At 52.9% G+C, this 13,537-nt stretch overlaps 4 protein-coding genes across 6 annotated transcripts; 3 read left to right on the plus strand and 1 right to left on the minus strand.

Moving 5' to 3' along the window:
• Positions 1–41: 41 nt before the first annotated feature.
• Positions 42–7,235, plus strand: nectin4a (nectin cell adhesion molecule 4a). 2 transcript variants are annotated; one of them, XM_061809086.1, is made up of 11 exons: positions 42–442; positions 1,422–1,607; positions 1,910–2,077; positions 2,861–3,139; positions 3,217–3,334; positions 4,123–4,277; positions 4,347–4,506; positions 4,596–4,671; positions 4,909–4,959; positions 5,192–5,383; positions 6,011–7,235. In XM_061809086.1, the coding sequence occupies exons 1-11, from the start codon at positions 391–393 to the stop codon at positions 6,350–6,352; spliced, it is 1,779 nt and encodes a 592-aa protein (XP_061665070.1). In that variant the 5' UTR covers positions 42–390; the 3' UTR covers positions 6,353–7,235. The 2 variants fall into 2 exon arrangements, with proteins under 2 accessions (XP_061665070.1, XP_061665069.1); XM_061809085.1 differs by having other exon boundaries at positions 4,123–4,506.
• A 608-nt stretch (positions 7,236–7,843) lies between these two features.
• Positions 7,844–9,873, plus strand: otub1b (OTU deubiquitinase, ubiquitin aldehyde binding 1b). Of its 2 annotated transcripts, none has more exons than XM_061809097.1 (7): positions 7,844–8,058; positions 8,477–8,538; positions 8,609–8,707; positions 8,816–8,934; positions 9,007–9,091; positions 9,167–9,361; positions 9,445–9,873. In XM_061809097.1, exons 1-7 carry the CDS (start codon positions 8,016–8,018, stop codon positions 9,640–9,642), a joined length of 801 nt encoding a protein of 266 aa, XP_061665081.1. In that variant the 5' UTR covers positions 7,844–8,015; the 3' UTR covers positions 9,643–9,873. The 2 variants fall into 2 exon arrangements, with proteins under 2 accessions (XP_061665081.1, XP_061665079.1); XM_061809095.1 differs by lacking the exon at positions 7,844–8,058 and adding an exon at positions 8,065–8,382.
• A 145-nt stretch (positions 9,874–10,018) lies between these two features.
• Positions 10,019–11,438, plus strand: cskmt (citrate synthase lysine methyltransferase). The gene is made up of 2 exons (XM_061809098.1): positions 10,019–10,226; positions 10,685–11,438. Exons 1-2 carry the CDS (start codon positions 10,148–10,150, stop codon positions 11,341–11,343), a joined length of 738 nt encoding a protein of 245 aa, XP_061665082.1. The 5' UTR covers positions 10,019–10,147; the 3' UTR covers positions 11,344–11,438.
• Positions 11,439–13,435, minus strand: epdl1 (ependymin-like 1). Its single transcript, XM_061809101.1, has 6 exons — positions 12,724–13,435; positions 12,612–12,646; positions 12,413–12,547; positions 12,055–12,238; positions 11,891–11,978; positions 11,439–11,805 (listed from the first exon to the last, which is right to left on the minus strand). The coding sequence occupies exons 1-6, from the start codon at positions 12,788–12,790 to the stop codon at positions 11,688–11,690; spliced, it is 627 nt and encodes a 208-aa protein (XP_061665085.1). The 5' UTR covers positions 12,791–13,435; the 3' UTR covers positions 11,439–11,687.
• Between the last annotated feature and the right edge of the window lie 102 nt (positions 13,436–13,537).

Consider the following 13,537-nt stretch of genomic DNA (forward strand, 5'->3'; position numbering starts at 1 on the left):
GGTTCAGACACGTGTTCAAACTCACCAACGTAGGAGCCAAACTCCGCCAACAGGTGGCGGATTTTGCCGGCTTCTCTACTAACCTGGCAAGGATTTGTTTGCCCGGTCCACGAGCCGCCAAAAAAACTGTCACGCAGCCGCCGCCAAACCGGAAAGTTGGCTTGCGGACGGGGAGGGAGCATAAAAAGGTGTACAGGTAGAGCAAACAGGTGTACTCCCTGGCAGCTGACCCAGCCCTTCTGCTTTCACCATGCGCGCCACCGACCGCCACAGAAAACGCATTGACTATTCGGACTACGGCTCCCTGCTGTATTTGGGACCGGCGTGACCGCGTTCGGCAGCTCCGGCCGATGACTTGTGATCCCGAGCTACCGGCAAGTCTCGGGGAGGATGAGGTCCCTGCTCGCACCTTCGCTCTGTCTCCTGGTCTCGTGGATGTCTGGTAAGAAGTGGTTTTATGCTTATTGTGGGATGAAAAAGTGTCCCGCTCCTCGCGTGGGGCAGTTCTTCGCAAAATAGGCCAAGAAAAAAAGACAACAGCGGCCCGCTGCCGCCTGACTGACGTATCAGGAAAAACTGGTTGCTGCTGGGGCAAAAACAACTCAACAAGTAACAGTAACTAATAACCAATCCTTTGTGCATTTGTCCACTTCGACTTCCTTTCTTCGAGACTCAGCACCGTTTGCCCGAACAAAAGGGTCACAAATACGACCGGATACATTTGTCTAACCGTCAACGATCAAATCCCATTTGGACTCTCCCTGGATTTGTCGTGATGTAAGCGTTACTAACCGTAGATTTCAGGAAATCTACAAAACCATCCGCGGCGAAATGATACAAGTTTCTGATCGTCTAAGTAGCGGGGAACCCAGGGTTACGACTCTAATCTGTCCCCGCTGGAAACCTTCGCAAACTGAGGTCATGCTTCCCATTAAAAGGAATGGAAATGCAAGGAATCCGTTCCAGTCGCGGCAGAACTTTTTAACGGTTGTGTGGTTAAAAAACAGCCGTCATTTTTTCCATATTGAGTGCCCAGTACAAGGAAAGAAACAGCGGGCGTGAATGGTGACGAAAGAGGTCACGGGAAGGTATGATACCAATCTGATGCAAAGTCGATCCGAGCACGGTTACATTTGGGTCGCGAACACACACAAACAAACCGTGGCCATTATTGACTGCGCGTTGCGGTTAATCGCTGCAGGCGCGAACACGTCGTGTCGAGTCAGGCGACATAACTTGACGCGCGCGCTGCTCTCCGCTTCCCGTCAGTCAGCGCCGAACTGAGCCTGGGCCTAAACGCCGTCAGAATCCCCCACCGACATTTCTAAACGTTTGCTTTCGTCAAGTGGGCGCCATTTCTCTTCATTTGGCTTGGCGACGTTCCGTTCCCGGGTTCTCACGGCCGCCGTTGGTCGTTGCAGTGACCCGAGGAGAGTTTGCGGAGCAGCCCCGAGAGGACTCCCTCCGCGCCCTGGCCGAAGAGGAGACGGTCCTGCCCTGCCGCTTCCAGCCTACGGACAGCGTCGTAGTGCAGGTCACGTGGTCCAAGGAGACCCGGGAGGGCTGGGAGCAGATCGTCACGGCTCACCACATTGACGGACAGACCGGTACTTAAAAAAAAAAAAAAAAAAAAGGTTGCGAGCTGTGACCTTTGACCTAACAGTGGCGGCTAGAGGTACGAGTGTCATCGGGACCGCTCGCATCTCCAATCACATTTCCCCGACGAAATGAATGCTAAAAGTAGCACTTTGTAAATCTAATTTGTCAAACCTTCCAGTCACGACAACTGCAACTTACAAAAAAAAAAAAAAAAAAAAATGAAAGGGTTTGAGCCACGTTCGGCTCCAATTCAATGCACAGGGAGGTGTTATTTCAAGGTCCCAATTAGTCTCATGCTCCTCGTTTGCAGCTTTTGGAACATGGGCCGGCCGGGCGCGCTTCAAAAGCAGCGACCCCACCGTCGACTCATCTTTGGTGCTCCTGAGCACGGAGGTCTCGGACGAGGGACGTTACAGATGTCACGTCAACTCCTACCCTTCCGGAACCTTCGACCGAGAAGTGACTCTCACGGTCTGGAGTGAGTTTTTCCTTTTGCAAGTACAAAAACAACACGTCATCAAACTAAAAGACGCGCGCACGCTCACAACTACCCTGGAGTCAAATCGTGCAGATCCTTAAATGTCGACTCGTAAAACTACGCAGACGACGGTTCTATCTCGCCGTGTCTCCAGACGACCACAGTTCTCTCTCGAGGTTTTGTGTGACAAGGAAAGAACTGCACCCATTTAAACACAACACAACACCAGGGCAATTGTTTTTGGCAGGAAAGGAACGAGGTTCGCTGTTAGTCAAAAGCATGAATCTCTCTCTCTCTCTCTCTCTCAAAACCGAAGACCGAATCCAAAACCTCAGTATGCTGATAGAGTCCAACTTGACTGTCAATCGCCATATTCAAGCAAGGTCTAAAGCAGCCTTCTCCCAGCTAAAAAAAGAAGAGAAGCAGAGTGAAGGCTTACATGTGTCAAGCAGACCAGGAAAAGTTCCTCGACGCTTTTATCTCAAGTCGACTTGACTATTGTAGTCGTCTTCTGACGGGACTCCCCCCCCAAAAAGAGCACAAAACAGCTGCGACTCATTCAAAACGTGGCAGTAGGGTTCTGGTTGACAACACATTACTCTGGTTCTAAAGTCTCTCCACTGACCCCCCCCCCCCCCAGTAAGTTTTAGAATACATTTGAAGTTCTACTGGTCTATAAAAGTAGGAAAGGATTTAGGTCCTGAAGATATGAAACGGTTGTTGAGAAAGCCAAAGAAGAAGAAATACATTTCCACGATTGTAAAAGATATTTCTCTCCTTCAGCCATCCCGATCTCCTCCCTGGACGCCGTGACCCTGGTCGAGGGTCAGTCGTACCGGCTGGCGGCATCGTGCCGCTCTTTGGCCCGCCCGCCGGCGCTGCTGTCGTGGGACACCGAGCTGAGCGGTCAGTCCGTCAACCGTACGTGGGCAAACGGGGCCGTGGCCGCCCACTACTCTTTGCACCCTTTGAGGAGCATGAACGGGAAGAGGCTCGATTGTCTGGTGCGCCATCCGACTCTCGCGGGCCCACGCAGGCACCAGAACAAGCTGGTCGTACACTGTGAGTGGGGAGCAAAGTGGGGGAGCGAACCGGACATCGTTGCAAACGCTCAGCCGGCCTGTTTGTGTCCCTCCTAGTTCCTCCCGATCCCAAGGTGTGGGGCTACGACGGGGACTGGTATGTGGGTCTGGAGCACGCCGCCCTGAGGTGCGTGAGCGGAGGAAACCCCAAACCGCAGCTTTTCACCTGGGCCAGGTACAGTCGGACCGGCCTCCCAATCGTGACTCAAGAGTCCGGTCACCGTTCCTTTTCCAGGAAAGTCCTGGCCTGATTCCACGTCCGCACCAACGGCCCGCCGTCCTTGAGTCATCGTGCGCTTGCTCAATTGCGATTACAAAATCAGTCATCGGGGTGTGCCCGATGAGAAAAATCACGTCACTTTGAAGTGCACGGTTTCTACCCCGGACTTCCTTCCTCCGATTGAAAATGTTCAGTGCGGGAACTCAAATGATTGGCTTCCGTGATTGCTCGCTAGGTTTAAGTCGAGGAAACATTTTGGCAGCTGGCCTCAGATGTCACACCTGCTCTCGACGTGCACTTCGACTCCAGTCACACAAAACACGCCCTTGCGAAAGAGACTGCTGGCGCGCCAAACCTGTTGGTCTTGTCGGTAACGGGCAGCGCCGGCTTCCCTCGGTCATGTTTGTGCTTGCGCAGAGGGAAAAGGGGAAAGGCAGCCTGGGTTGCGAGGGGAACCCAACCCGTAACCCGTGTGAGCGAGTAGGCCGGTCAGGACGAGGAAGCGGAACGGACGAGCTGCGGAAAGCAAAATGTGAACGTTTCCCTGACTCGAGATGACCCTCTCGCGCTTTGACATCTCATTCGTCATAATGCCGTTCCGTGACCTTCCTTTGAAAGCTACTTTCCTGCTTTATTAGAGGGTGTGCGCACTCGTTCAGATGTTTCTTTTTTTAAAAATCGAGTGAATTTTGGGGACGGTTGGCTTTTCCAGCTTCTTACCGCGCGCGGCGTTGCGTTCGCAGACTCGCCGAGGCCCTGCCCGAAGGCGCGATCCCTCACCCCAACGGAACCCTGGAGTTCGGGCGTCCCCTCGGCCCGTCGGACGGCGGCACCTACCGATGCACGGCAAGGAACGAGGTCGGCGCGGCCGCGGCCGAGTTGCAGATTTCCGTGACAGGTAGACGTCGGTCGTCGAGCCTCGGCCGCTTCTTCCCTGCCCGCGCCGAGACCGCTTCCGGCTTTGCAGAGTCTCCCGAGAGGCAGACCGCGACGGAAAAGACGATGATGGTCGTGGTGGGGGTCGTCGCCGGGGGGCTGCTCATCTTGATGCTCGTCATCATCGTCGCCGTCACCTGCCACCAAAAGAAGAAGAACAAGATGCTGAAGCGGGAACTGACCGAGAAGAGGTGGGGTTCGGGGGTTCCTCTGATCAATACGCGGAGCCGCGATCGGAGAGAACGGCGCATCTCATGTTGGGGTCTTTTATTTCACACAGGGACGAAATAAGCACCCTCTCCCGCCAAGCTTCGTTCAGGAGGATGAATTCGGTCAGCACCGACGCAAGAGGAGCGGTACCGAATTCTTTTCTCTCTCTCTCTCCCCCATCCGCAAACGCGTGACGCCGCTTTAGCTCGTGGGTCGGTCTTGCACGACCCAGACCGGCAGACTTCCCAAACCTTCAGTGGCAAGCCACCGCGTAGCTCTTGGGATGAGAGAAGGCCTTCCTTTGCGTCTCTGGAGGAAAGGGGCACGTTTGGAAAGTCTGCATCCCAGGTGTAAAAGTCTCCCTGCGCTTCCTGTCGTTGCAGACGGAGGAGAGCATCCCGCTGAGGGTGGAGGGAACCTTGTCCTCCCTGGGGGTCAGTGCGGTCTCTGCTGTGATCCAGTAGAACTATCTCGGAGTCCAACAAGCGTTTCAAAGTGTCATGTTCCAGAAAAAAATAAGTCACAATCCACGATTGGGGTGCGCCCCTGGTGCCATAGTCCCTTTCCCCAGGGTGCTGGCCTTGAACAAGACGCAAAGTTGGACACAGATCCTCAACTTGCTAATCAGCCACTCGTGATCTGTGTGTGTGTTGGCTGTGCCGATAGGAGCCGGCTCACAGCCGCGAGAGCCACTCGAGTCTCTCGGGCGGGAGGTGGGCCGGAGGCGAAGGAGCGTACGACGACCTGGGTCGGCCGGTCCCGCTCAACTCGCGCGAGGGCCGAGGGAGGCTGTCGGAACGCCACGAGGAGAGCCGGCTCAGGGTGGAGACATACGTGAGGAACAACGGCGGATCGGCGGTAGGTTCCTGCCGACAAAATACTGTCAAAAGTAAACGTACTGCAGTTTCAAAACTCTCGCTGAAAATTGCAACCCAATCAGAATGGTCTGCCCCCATTTTGTCTGTGCTGAGTTTGCCTGTGCTGTTTGAGAGTGTTCGACTGACAAAATGAGCACCAAACCTTCCAAAACGATAAAATACACAAACAACAGTTGATGATTCACTTCTTTACCGATCAGCAGCAGAACGTGAGGGTCAGTCCGGACCAAAAACAACAAATGGTTGCGTTTGACACAAAATCCGTTGCAAACGATCGTGACAGAAGCGCTTTGGAATCATAAATTCAGCGACGTACAACTATTAAATGTGCCTCGAGATGAACCTCCGTGGCATTCCGGACTGCGTCATGGCTGCTCCTGATCCGTTGAAAGCGTGGACGGTCACCGCGCCGAGTGTGCGGCGCCTAAACTTTTCAACTTTGTCTCAAGTCGAGATTCACTGCCTCGTCTTTGTCCTCTGCTCAAAAGCTGTGCTCATCCCAAATCCAGAGAGAGATCCGTTGTTTGTTCTCCAAGACGGCTGTGACCCTCCGATCACCACCAACCAAGAACCGAATTCACTAACAATGCGTCGTGTACTCGCGTAGCAGGGAACTCGCCTTCCCGCCCACGTCCCGACGCCGTCGCCCGTCCTCCAGCGCGGCGAGCTGCTCGACTCGAGGCCGGCGAGCGCCGCCCCGTCCCTGCGTCGGTCCCCCTCCAGCTGCAGCTCTCCGCCCGAGACTCGCGACGACGACGACGACGACGAAGGCCTCGGCGGTCGCGCCGGCCGGGGGTATCCGGGTGACCGGGAGAGCCGCGGCAGCCGCTCCCAGGTGTCCGGGGCGCACGGCGCGGGCTACGGAGTCACGAATGGCACCGGGAGCTTCAAATCCGGGACCGTGGTCAGCCCGCACGCCTCCCTGGTGCACAAGGCCCAGATTGTCTAGCAGGAAAACGCTGGCAACAGTGGGAGACTGACGCAAAGTACTGAAAGGAAACGTCTACCGGACCTACGGAGATGCGCGTGGCCAAATATACGCCACTGCAAGAACTCCAAATATGGCAAACATGAAGTATTATTTGCTCTCAGACCTCGACTTTAAGCCTTAAGAATAATATTTGAATACGATTTGACTTCAAAATGTTTATTTTGTGCATCCCCATATTGGAAAAAATGCCTTGTGTTTAGCTTCAAACTACTGGATACTGTTTTTTTTTTTTTTTTAAATGTTATTTTATAGGCCTGGTATCGAAAATACGCAGAGGTGAGTAGAGTAACCAAATACCGTTACGTTTGAAACAAAGGACTGAAAGTAAAAGCAGTCACCCAAATGTTTACTTGTGTAAGAGTAAGAAAAGTAGTCAATGAAAATCTACCCAAGTAATTTGTAACATCTCATATTTATTGATTGATTTTCCTTCGGTTTCCTCCCACAATCCCCCAAAACAGTCTCGGATTCATCGGAGGCTCCATATTGCCCCTAATCGTCACTGTTTACTTCGAGACGTATGCCACGCCGCCTGTCCCGCAACCCTTGTGAGGATAAGTGGCTCAGGTTTGTGTGTGTGAATCGAGACACACCTGCCAGCATTTTCATTTTTAAGTGCCCCCCCCCCCAAAAAAAAAAAACCGCGCACCTTGGACCCGACAGAAACATTTGCTTTATTCCCTAAAATGACTTTTTTTTTTTGAAGAAGAAGAAGAAGAAGAAGAAGAAGAAGCTGTTTGCTGACCACGAATGGGGATATCGCAAATTTTGCCATAACCACTGGCCAAAAAAAAAAGATAAAACAGCCAAATCATCTGCGACTTACCATAAAGTGTTTTGTGAAGTTTGAAGTGGGCAGAAATAGGTCATAAGTTTGTGCAGGCCCAATGGAGGCGCTGCACGACAGCCTGCAACACACGCTCAAGCGGCTGCTTTGACTTTCCCGATTTGTTTTGGATTCGCGCCTGAGTCACGTGACCGCCCGGTCCTGTCTGGTTGGTGAATTCGAGTCATATGACGCGAGAGATCCCGTTCGATTGGTGCAGCGGCCCGACCCTCTGCGGAAGTCGAAGAGCCAAACGCGAAATAAACACGCAAAAATGGGGAAATAAAAGTAGCTAATGGCATGTTGATCTTTGTGACGCAGTCAAAAGTATCAACTGTAATTAACGTTTCTCGTCAATCGAACTTGAGTAGATGCAGCCCGTTATTGTGTTATTATCTCTAGTACTCACCCTTGAAATTAGGTGATAAATTGTTCACATTCTTCCCATAAAAGTTCAAGTCAGACATTTTGTATGAATGGCATGGCACAAGTAAAAATGTTCAAAATGAGGTAAAATCTGCTTAAATGATCACAACGAACCCGGTTGCCGGTTGACTGTGAGATCGTATACACTGGTTTTTTTTTTTTTTCTTTTTTTTTTTCATTTTTTTCATTTCTTTTACCCGGTTAAATTACACTCGTGTGAAAACCTGTAGACCAAAACGTTTGATTTTCCGCGTCCAACTTTTGGCGACCGCGCGTCACTGTTTTTGTACCTTTGCGTGTGAGCAATAAAGTTACGGGGGAGGGAGAAAAAAAAAAAAAAAACCACGGAAACAGTTGTGGACAACTAAGATGGCGGAGGAGCAGCAAGAATCATCACAGGGGGAGATGGAGGGTGAGAAAAAAACAAGTGGAAAACACAACACAGCGACACGCGGCGAGGCCGCTCGCCTTTGCGCTTCAAGTCACGCCAAAAGCGGCCGCTTCGCTCGGCGTTCGTCGTCCGACGCGAGCCCAAAGCGGTCGACACGCAGCGTCAAAATGGAGAAAAGAGAAAGGAGGCTGTAGCTTGTTGGCTAAAGCTAACGAGCGGCACAAAGAGAAAAAAAGGCTTCATCGTGCGGAAACTTGCACGCATTTTGCTCTCGAGCACACGTTCGAGCCATGTGCCCAAAACGTTTTGCTTTCGAGCGAGACGTTCGTACATTGGCACGTCACGGTTAGGCCTGGCTCTCTCTCTTTTTAGACCTCCTGTACATTTGTCTTCAACTGTCAGCTCACGTCTGACAAGTCAATTGTGCCCTTTTTCATAGGCGTCAACTGCCTGGCGTACGATGAGGCCATCATTGCACAGCAGGACAGAATTCAACAGGAGGTGAGGGGGAAGCGCAAGGACCTGTCCTCGGTTTGAATGGTCGGACTCGAATTCCTTTCTTTCCTTGCAGATAGCCAACAATAACCCGTTAGTGTCGGAAAGAAAGCAACTGTCCGTTCTTCAGGGCGAGTACTCCGAGGAGGACACGGTTTATCAGCTCAAGATCAAGGTCGGCGCCAAACCTCACCACCGTTTTTGCCTTTGCGCGTACCACTTTCTGTCGTTTTTGTTCCCCCCCCGCCCCCCCCCCCTTTCTTTTTCCGCCGCCCCATCGCAGGACTTGCACAAAAAGTACTCGTACATCCGCAAGACGAGACCGGACGGCAATTGTTTCTACAGGGCCTTCGGCTTTGCGCATCTGGAATCGCTGCTGGATGACGGCAAGGAACTGCAGAAGTGAGTTGCTCGCCCGTCGCTTTTCCCGCAAATCGGGGGCGGGCGTGTACGACTTGCGGACTGTCTGCTCAGGTTCAAAGAGGTGGCGGCCAAAAGCAAAGTGGACCTGGTCGATCAAGGATTCACCGAGTTCACCATCGAGGACTTCCATCACACCGTGAGTGCGCCCGAGAGGAAAAAGGGGTTCAAACTGCCGCGGCTGAATTCTCTCCCCCCGGCCGTCCGTGTACAGTTCATGGACCTGATCGAACTGTGCGAAAAGCAGCCGAGCTTGAAGGAGCTGCTGAGGTCCTTCAATGACCAGAACGTGTCGGACTACGTGGTGGTGTACCTGCGGCTGCTCACCTCGGGCTACCTGCAGCGGGAGCACGCCTTCTTCCAGCACTTCATCGAGGGGGCGCGCTCCGTCAAGGAGTTTTGTCAGCAGGTCACCTCCAAACAAACCCAAAAAAAAAAAAAAAACCGAAAAAAGAAAAACGTGGTTATTGTGCTTCTGCTCTCCGTTCCAAGGAGGTGGAGCCCATGTCGAAAGAAAGCGACCACATTCACATCATCGCCTTGGCCCAGGCCCTGAACCTGTCCATCCTGGTGGAGTACATGGATCGAGGAGAGGGAGGGACGGTCAACCATCACGTCTTCCCCGAAGGCGGCGACCCGCGCATCTTCCTGCTCTACAGGCCGGGCCATTACGACATCTTGTACAAATAGAAGCCGCGCTTGGCGTCCGTTCGTCATGAACAAAAAAATTAATCGATACAGTTCATGCCCCACCCCCAGTTAGCACCAAATATCTAAAGGAAACATGGTTGAGAAAATAGAAAAGTGACTCCAGGTATTTAGAGTTGTACAGGTTTCTTTTGTGGTTGTAAATGTTAATCTACTTGCTTTTGTTGGATTCTGCGTTTCAATTGAGTTTTATTAAAGGGATTTGCATCTTAATTTCTTGTGCTCGGTTTGTGTGACCCGGATGGGAGGGGGGAAAAAAAAAAATGATTTCACGTCATCTGCGATTGCGTGCGAGTATACGTCCGAGGGAGGAAGGATTGCTGTCATAAAGAGTAAAGCAAAAATCCGAATTGTCACCCAGTGAAGTCAACAAAGATCGTCTACGGAGGGATGGCGCAAAAGGAAAGTTGTTCAATGGTTTGAGTCCACTGATTTGGGGTCCGAGTGAGCGCTCTTCGCTTTTGTGGAGCTCGGGCTCGGCGGCAATATGGCTCCGTTGCCCAAGTCGACTTTGACAAGTTGGAGGATATTTTCAGCTTGTTTGCGACTTCGCTCTTCTCTCAGCTGTACGTTTCGTGACACCTTGGGATAATCCTTTTGACATTTTTCTTGGTTGGGGTGTTTTGGTGTTTTCGGGGCAGCTCTTGCGTCGCGACTTAGCCCGAATGCTAACAGCTCGTTGTTGCCGGAAGTAGCCGTCCATTTACCGATGCAGACTTTTTTTTTTTTTTTTTTGTACGGTACTGGCAAGTGATATTCCATCGGATTCGTTCATAGTCAGCGGAAGATTAGAACTATAAATAAGGCACGTTACTGTATTAGCCTTTAAATTGTTTTACGATCGGTATTTTTGGTGGCTTTCGATTGTGCAGAACGGAAAACCGGATGCATTACGTCATCATCAATGCTGATTTCAAATATACATATATATATATATATTTTTTTTTTTTACGGCGCAGAGAAAGTAGCTAGAACAAGTGAAGACGAATTACATTTGACTCACCTGTCCATGTGTGTCTCTCAGCTGAAATGATGGACAAGAAAGCCACGTGGGACCGCCTGTACGCCGAAAGCAGCACCAAGGCGAGCACGTTCAAGACCTTCGAGTGGTTCTTCGGCTTTGAAGCGGCGCAAAACTTCATCGTGCCTTTACTGCGGACCGCGGCCAGACCCGAGGCGGCGCTTCAAGTCCTGGACGTGGGCTGCGGCACCTCCGCTTTGGGTCCCTCCCTGTACCAACGCTGTCCCACGCCGGTTCGGGTCACGTGCGGTGACATTTCCGCCGCGGCCGTACGACTCATGCGGGAGCACGTCCGGGCCGAAGCCGTCCGCCCCGGCAACGGTTGCTCGCGGCTGGCCTTCGTGGAGCTCGACTGCACGCAGCTGCACAGGCACTTTGCTCCCGGCAGCGTGGACCTCATCGTGGACAAAGGCACCACGGACGCCCTGTTGAAATCCAAGGACGGGAAGCGAAACGCCGGCCTGGCGCTCGGGCAGTGCTTGAAGGCGCTGCGCCACTCGGGGTCTCTGCTGCAGTTCTGCGACGAGGATCCGGATGCCAGGCTGCTGTGGCTGGAGACGGAAGCGCCGGCTGCACGTGTCCACGTGCAGGAAGTGGGGGAGCTGAGGGGCGTTTTTTACTACTGCTATCGAGTGACCCCCGTCCCGAACCCGCGGCACTGACCGTGTGGATCATTTTTTCATGTGACTGTGCAAAGTTTGATCTCGATGCAGTTGAAATTTATGGTGCGCAAATAATAAAACCAATCTCCGTTCAATCAGAAGGCATTTCTGTACATTGTTGAAGACGCAAGCGGTGGCACATTAACGAAAGCAGCGGGAGACCCGTCATCGGTTACCGCAAATCTGAATTCCAAAAAAAAAAAAACCGAGACCGCTTCGGTCTTCAGTCCAAGAAGGTGCGAGCGCAACGGCAATCTTCGTTCGAGTTCACGTTTTAGACGCGTAAGACTGTTTCGCAAATGAGCATGATCATCGTGTAATAATAGTCGATGATGTAGACTGACTCAATTCGTGTGGAACAAGCTAAAGAAGTCGACGGGCTCCTCGTCCAGCGCGTCCTGGCAGAAGTCGGGAGGGTTGAGCAGGTTGGGGTCGGAAATGCCGACGACGTTGTTGAAGAAGCTGCGGGAGGAAAAAAAAAAACAAAAAAAACCCCGATTAGAAACGGCAATAATTACGTGACCAAAACGGATCAACGGCGACTCGCCTCGTCACCATCCAACCAAACGAGCGCGTCTTGTAGGACGTGGAGACGGGAATGCATCCGAATTCCGTGACCGTGACGACGTAAGGCGCTGCGGGAAGAAGGCGAGAGCCAGCGACTGAAGATTTTTGTTTTTTCCCTTCTCAAGGTCCGTTCGGCACCCTCACCGTTGTCGGGAAGCTTGCCCGTCCACGTGTTGACGAGAAGACCCTGACCCGGGCTGGAGGAACTCCCCACGACGGCCTGGCCCAAAAGAGAAGCGTTTCTGGGCACTGCCATCGGGTGGAAGTCCACCCGCAGGGCTCTTTTCTTGCACGTGTGGTCCTGATGGTCGATCTCGTACACGAGGGCCTGGCGAGCGCAAGACACGCCGGGTCACGCCGGGTACATCTCGCGATCGCGCCCGTCACAGACAGCTTTCCCCGTGTGGTCCGCCGCTCACGTCTGGTCCCTTTTCGGGACTCAAGTCAGTCAAAGTTGAGTTTTCAGAGCGGCACTCCGAACTTTTTCGATCACAGAGCTCACCTCTGTGTAGAGGAGGAGAGCGTCGTGGGTAAAGGACTTGTTCTGGTAAAATCCCATTTCCTGGAGCCTGATCCTCTGTCCCAGCGCGTCGTACAGGTAGCGGGCGAAAGCCCAGAGCTGCTCATTCTGTGTGGCCTGCGCAAACAGATTGGATGGCAGTGAGGGTGCCGACCGCCGTCGCGTTAAAAGGGCTCCTTACCAAGGTCAGCTGGCCGCTGAGAAGGGAAGGAGTCGCTGTTTGGCGGAAGCAAAGTCGCGCACGGTAAACAAAGAGATCCGAGCAAGCAATCGCTGGCGTCTTTCGTACTTACCGCACGGGTGAGGCTTCTGGGCCGCGCATGCTGCCAGGAAGCACGCCAGCGCGACTAATCGTCTCATGTTTGCGCTCCTCCGCCGCTCGCAGGCGCCAATAAGCGACTGAGGCGGAGTCACTTCCTTATAAAGCGCCGCAAACCGGGGTAAAGGTCATCCCTCCCGACGCCGTTTCACAACCGACTCTCGTAAAAAAAAAACAGATTCATTGCATTTTCTGCTTCAAAATTGAGATAAAAGCAGAACATCCGGGACTCGGCGCCTGCTGTACTTCGAAGTCGCCATCGAGCTACGATTGGCGTTGAGCCGGAGACGTGACGGGTCATATGATGTTCAGGTGTGACCGTGACGCCGCGCCTCAACTCGTGCCCTTTTGCATTCTTACGAACACCAGCGCAGAGTTCAAGAGCAACTCTCAATGCAACCGGCGCGCGTACACCAACGGCTCGGGCTGATTTTTCTCTTCTCCTTTGCGGGCCCCGCCGTCGATGTCGGAGGAAGCCCTTTTTCCCGGGCCGCCCTTTGAGAAAACACAAGCGCTGCGACTCGAGACGAAACGCTCGGCAGGCGAGAGGCGTCTCGTCAGCTCCGGCATATCGCCAGACGGGCGCCATAGACGCAGCTCCCGAGCGCCGCCGTCGCTCAAGGGTTGGAACCGCCCACACGGCGTCCTCGGTAACTTCGTGTAAACAGAAAAGGATCTGAGGTCAAAGCGCGCATTCGGAACAAAGCTTTTCCCACCTTTTTATTCGTCGGGCAAATCGCCTGACCGGCAGGAACCTTGACACAATCAGATTGAGGCGCTCAAGCGTC

Source organism: Syngnathoides biaculeatus, chromosome 21, assembly GCF_019802595.1.
Source record: "Syngnathoides biaculeatus isolate LvHL_M chromosome 21, ASM1980259v1, whole genome shotgun sequence".
Classification (NCBI taxonomy): Eukaryota; Metazoa; Chordata; class Actinopteri; order Syngnathiformes; family Syngnathidae; genus Syngnathoides; species Syngnathoides biaculeatus.

Bases quoted from the DNA above. Each gene is read 5' to 3' on its own strand.
- nectin4a (XM_061809085.1), top strand. From the start codon at position 391: ATGAGGTCCCTGCTCGCACCTTCGCTCTGTCTCCTGGTCTCGTGGATG. The intron at 443-1,421 runs GTAAGAAGTGGT...TGGTCGTTGCAG, and splicing joins CCTGGTCTCGTGGATGTCTG to TGACCCGAGGAGAGTTTGCG. The intron at 5,384-6,010 runs GTAGGTTCCTGC...GTACTCGCGTAG, and splicing joins GGAACAACGGCGGATCGGCG to CAGGGAACTCGCCTTCCCGC.
- otub1b (XM_061809095.1), top strand. From the start codon at position 8,328: ATGTGCCCAAAACGTTTTGCTTTCGAGCGAGACGTTCGTACATTGGCA. The intron at 8,383-8,476 runs GTTAGGCCTGGC...CCTTTTTCATAG, and splicing joins TCGTACATTGGCACGTCACG to GCGTCAACTGCCTGGCGTAC. The intron at 8,539-8,608 runs GTGAGGGGGAAG...CTTTCCTTGCAG, and splicing joins AGGACAGAATTCAACAGGAG to ATAGCCAACAATAACCCGTT.
- cskmt (XM_061809098.1), top strand. From the start codon at position 10,148: ATGGCTCCGTTGCCCAAGTCGACTTTGACAAGTTGGAGGATATTTTCA. The intron at 10,227-10,684 runs GTACGTTTCGTG...TGTGTCTCTCAG, and splicing joins ACTTCGCTCTTCTCTCAGCT to CTGAAATGATGGACAAGAAA.
- epdl1 (XM_061809101.1), bottom strand. From the start codon at position 12,790: ATGAGACGATTAGTCGCGCTGGCGTGCTTCCTGGCAGCATGCGCGGCC. The intron at 12,548-12,611 runs GTAAGGAGCCCT...CTGTTTGCGCAG, and splicing joins TCAGCGGCCAGCTGACCTTG to GCCACACAGAATGAGCAGCT. The intron at 11,979-12,054 runs GTGAGGGTGCCG...TTCTTCCCGCAG, and splicing joins GGGCAAGCTTCCCGACAACG to CGCCTTACGTCGTCACGGTC.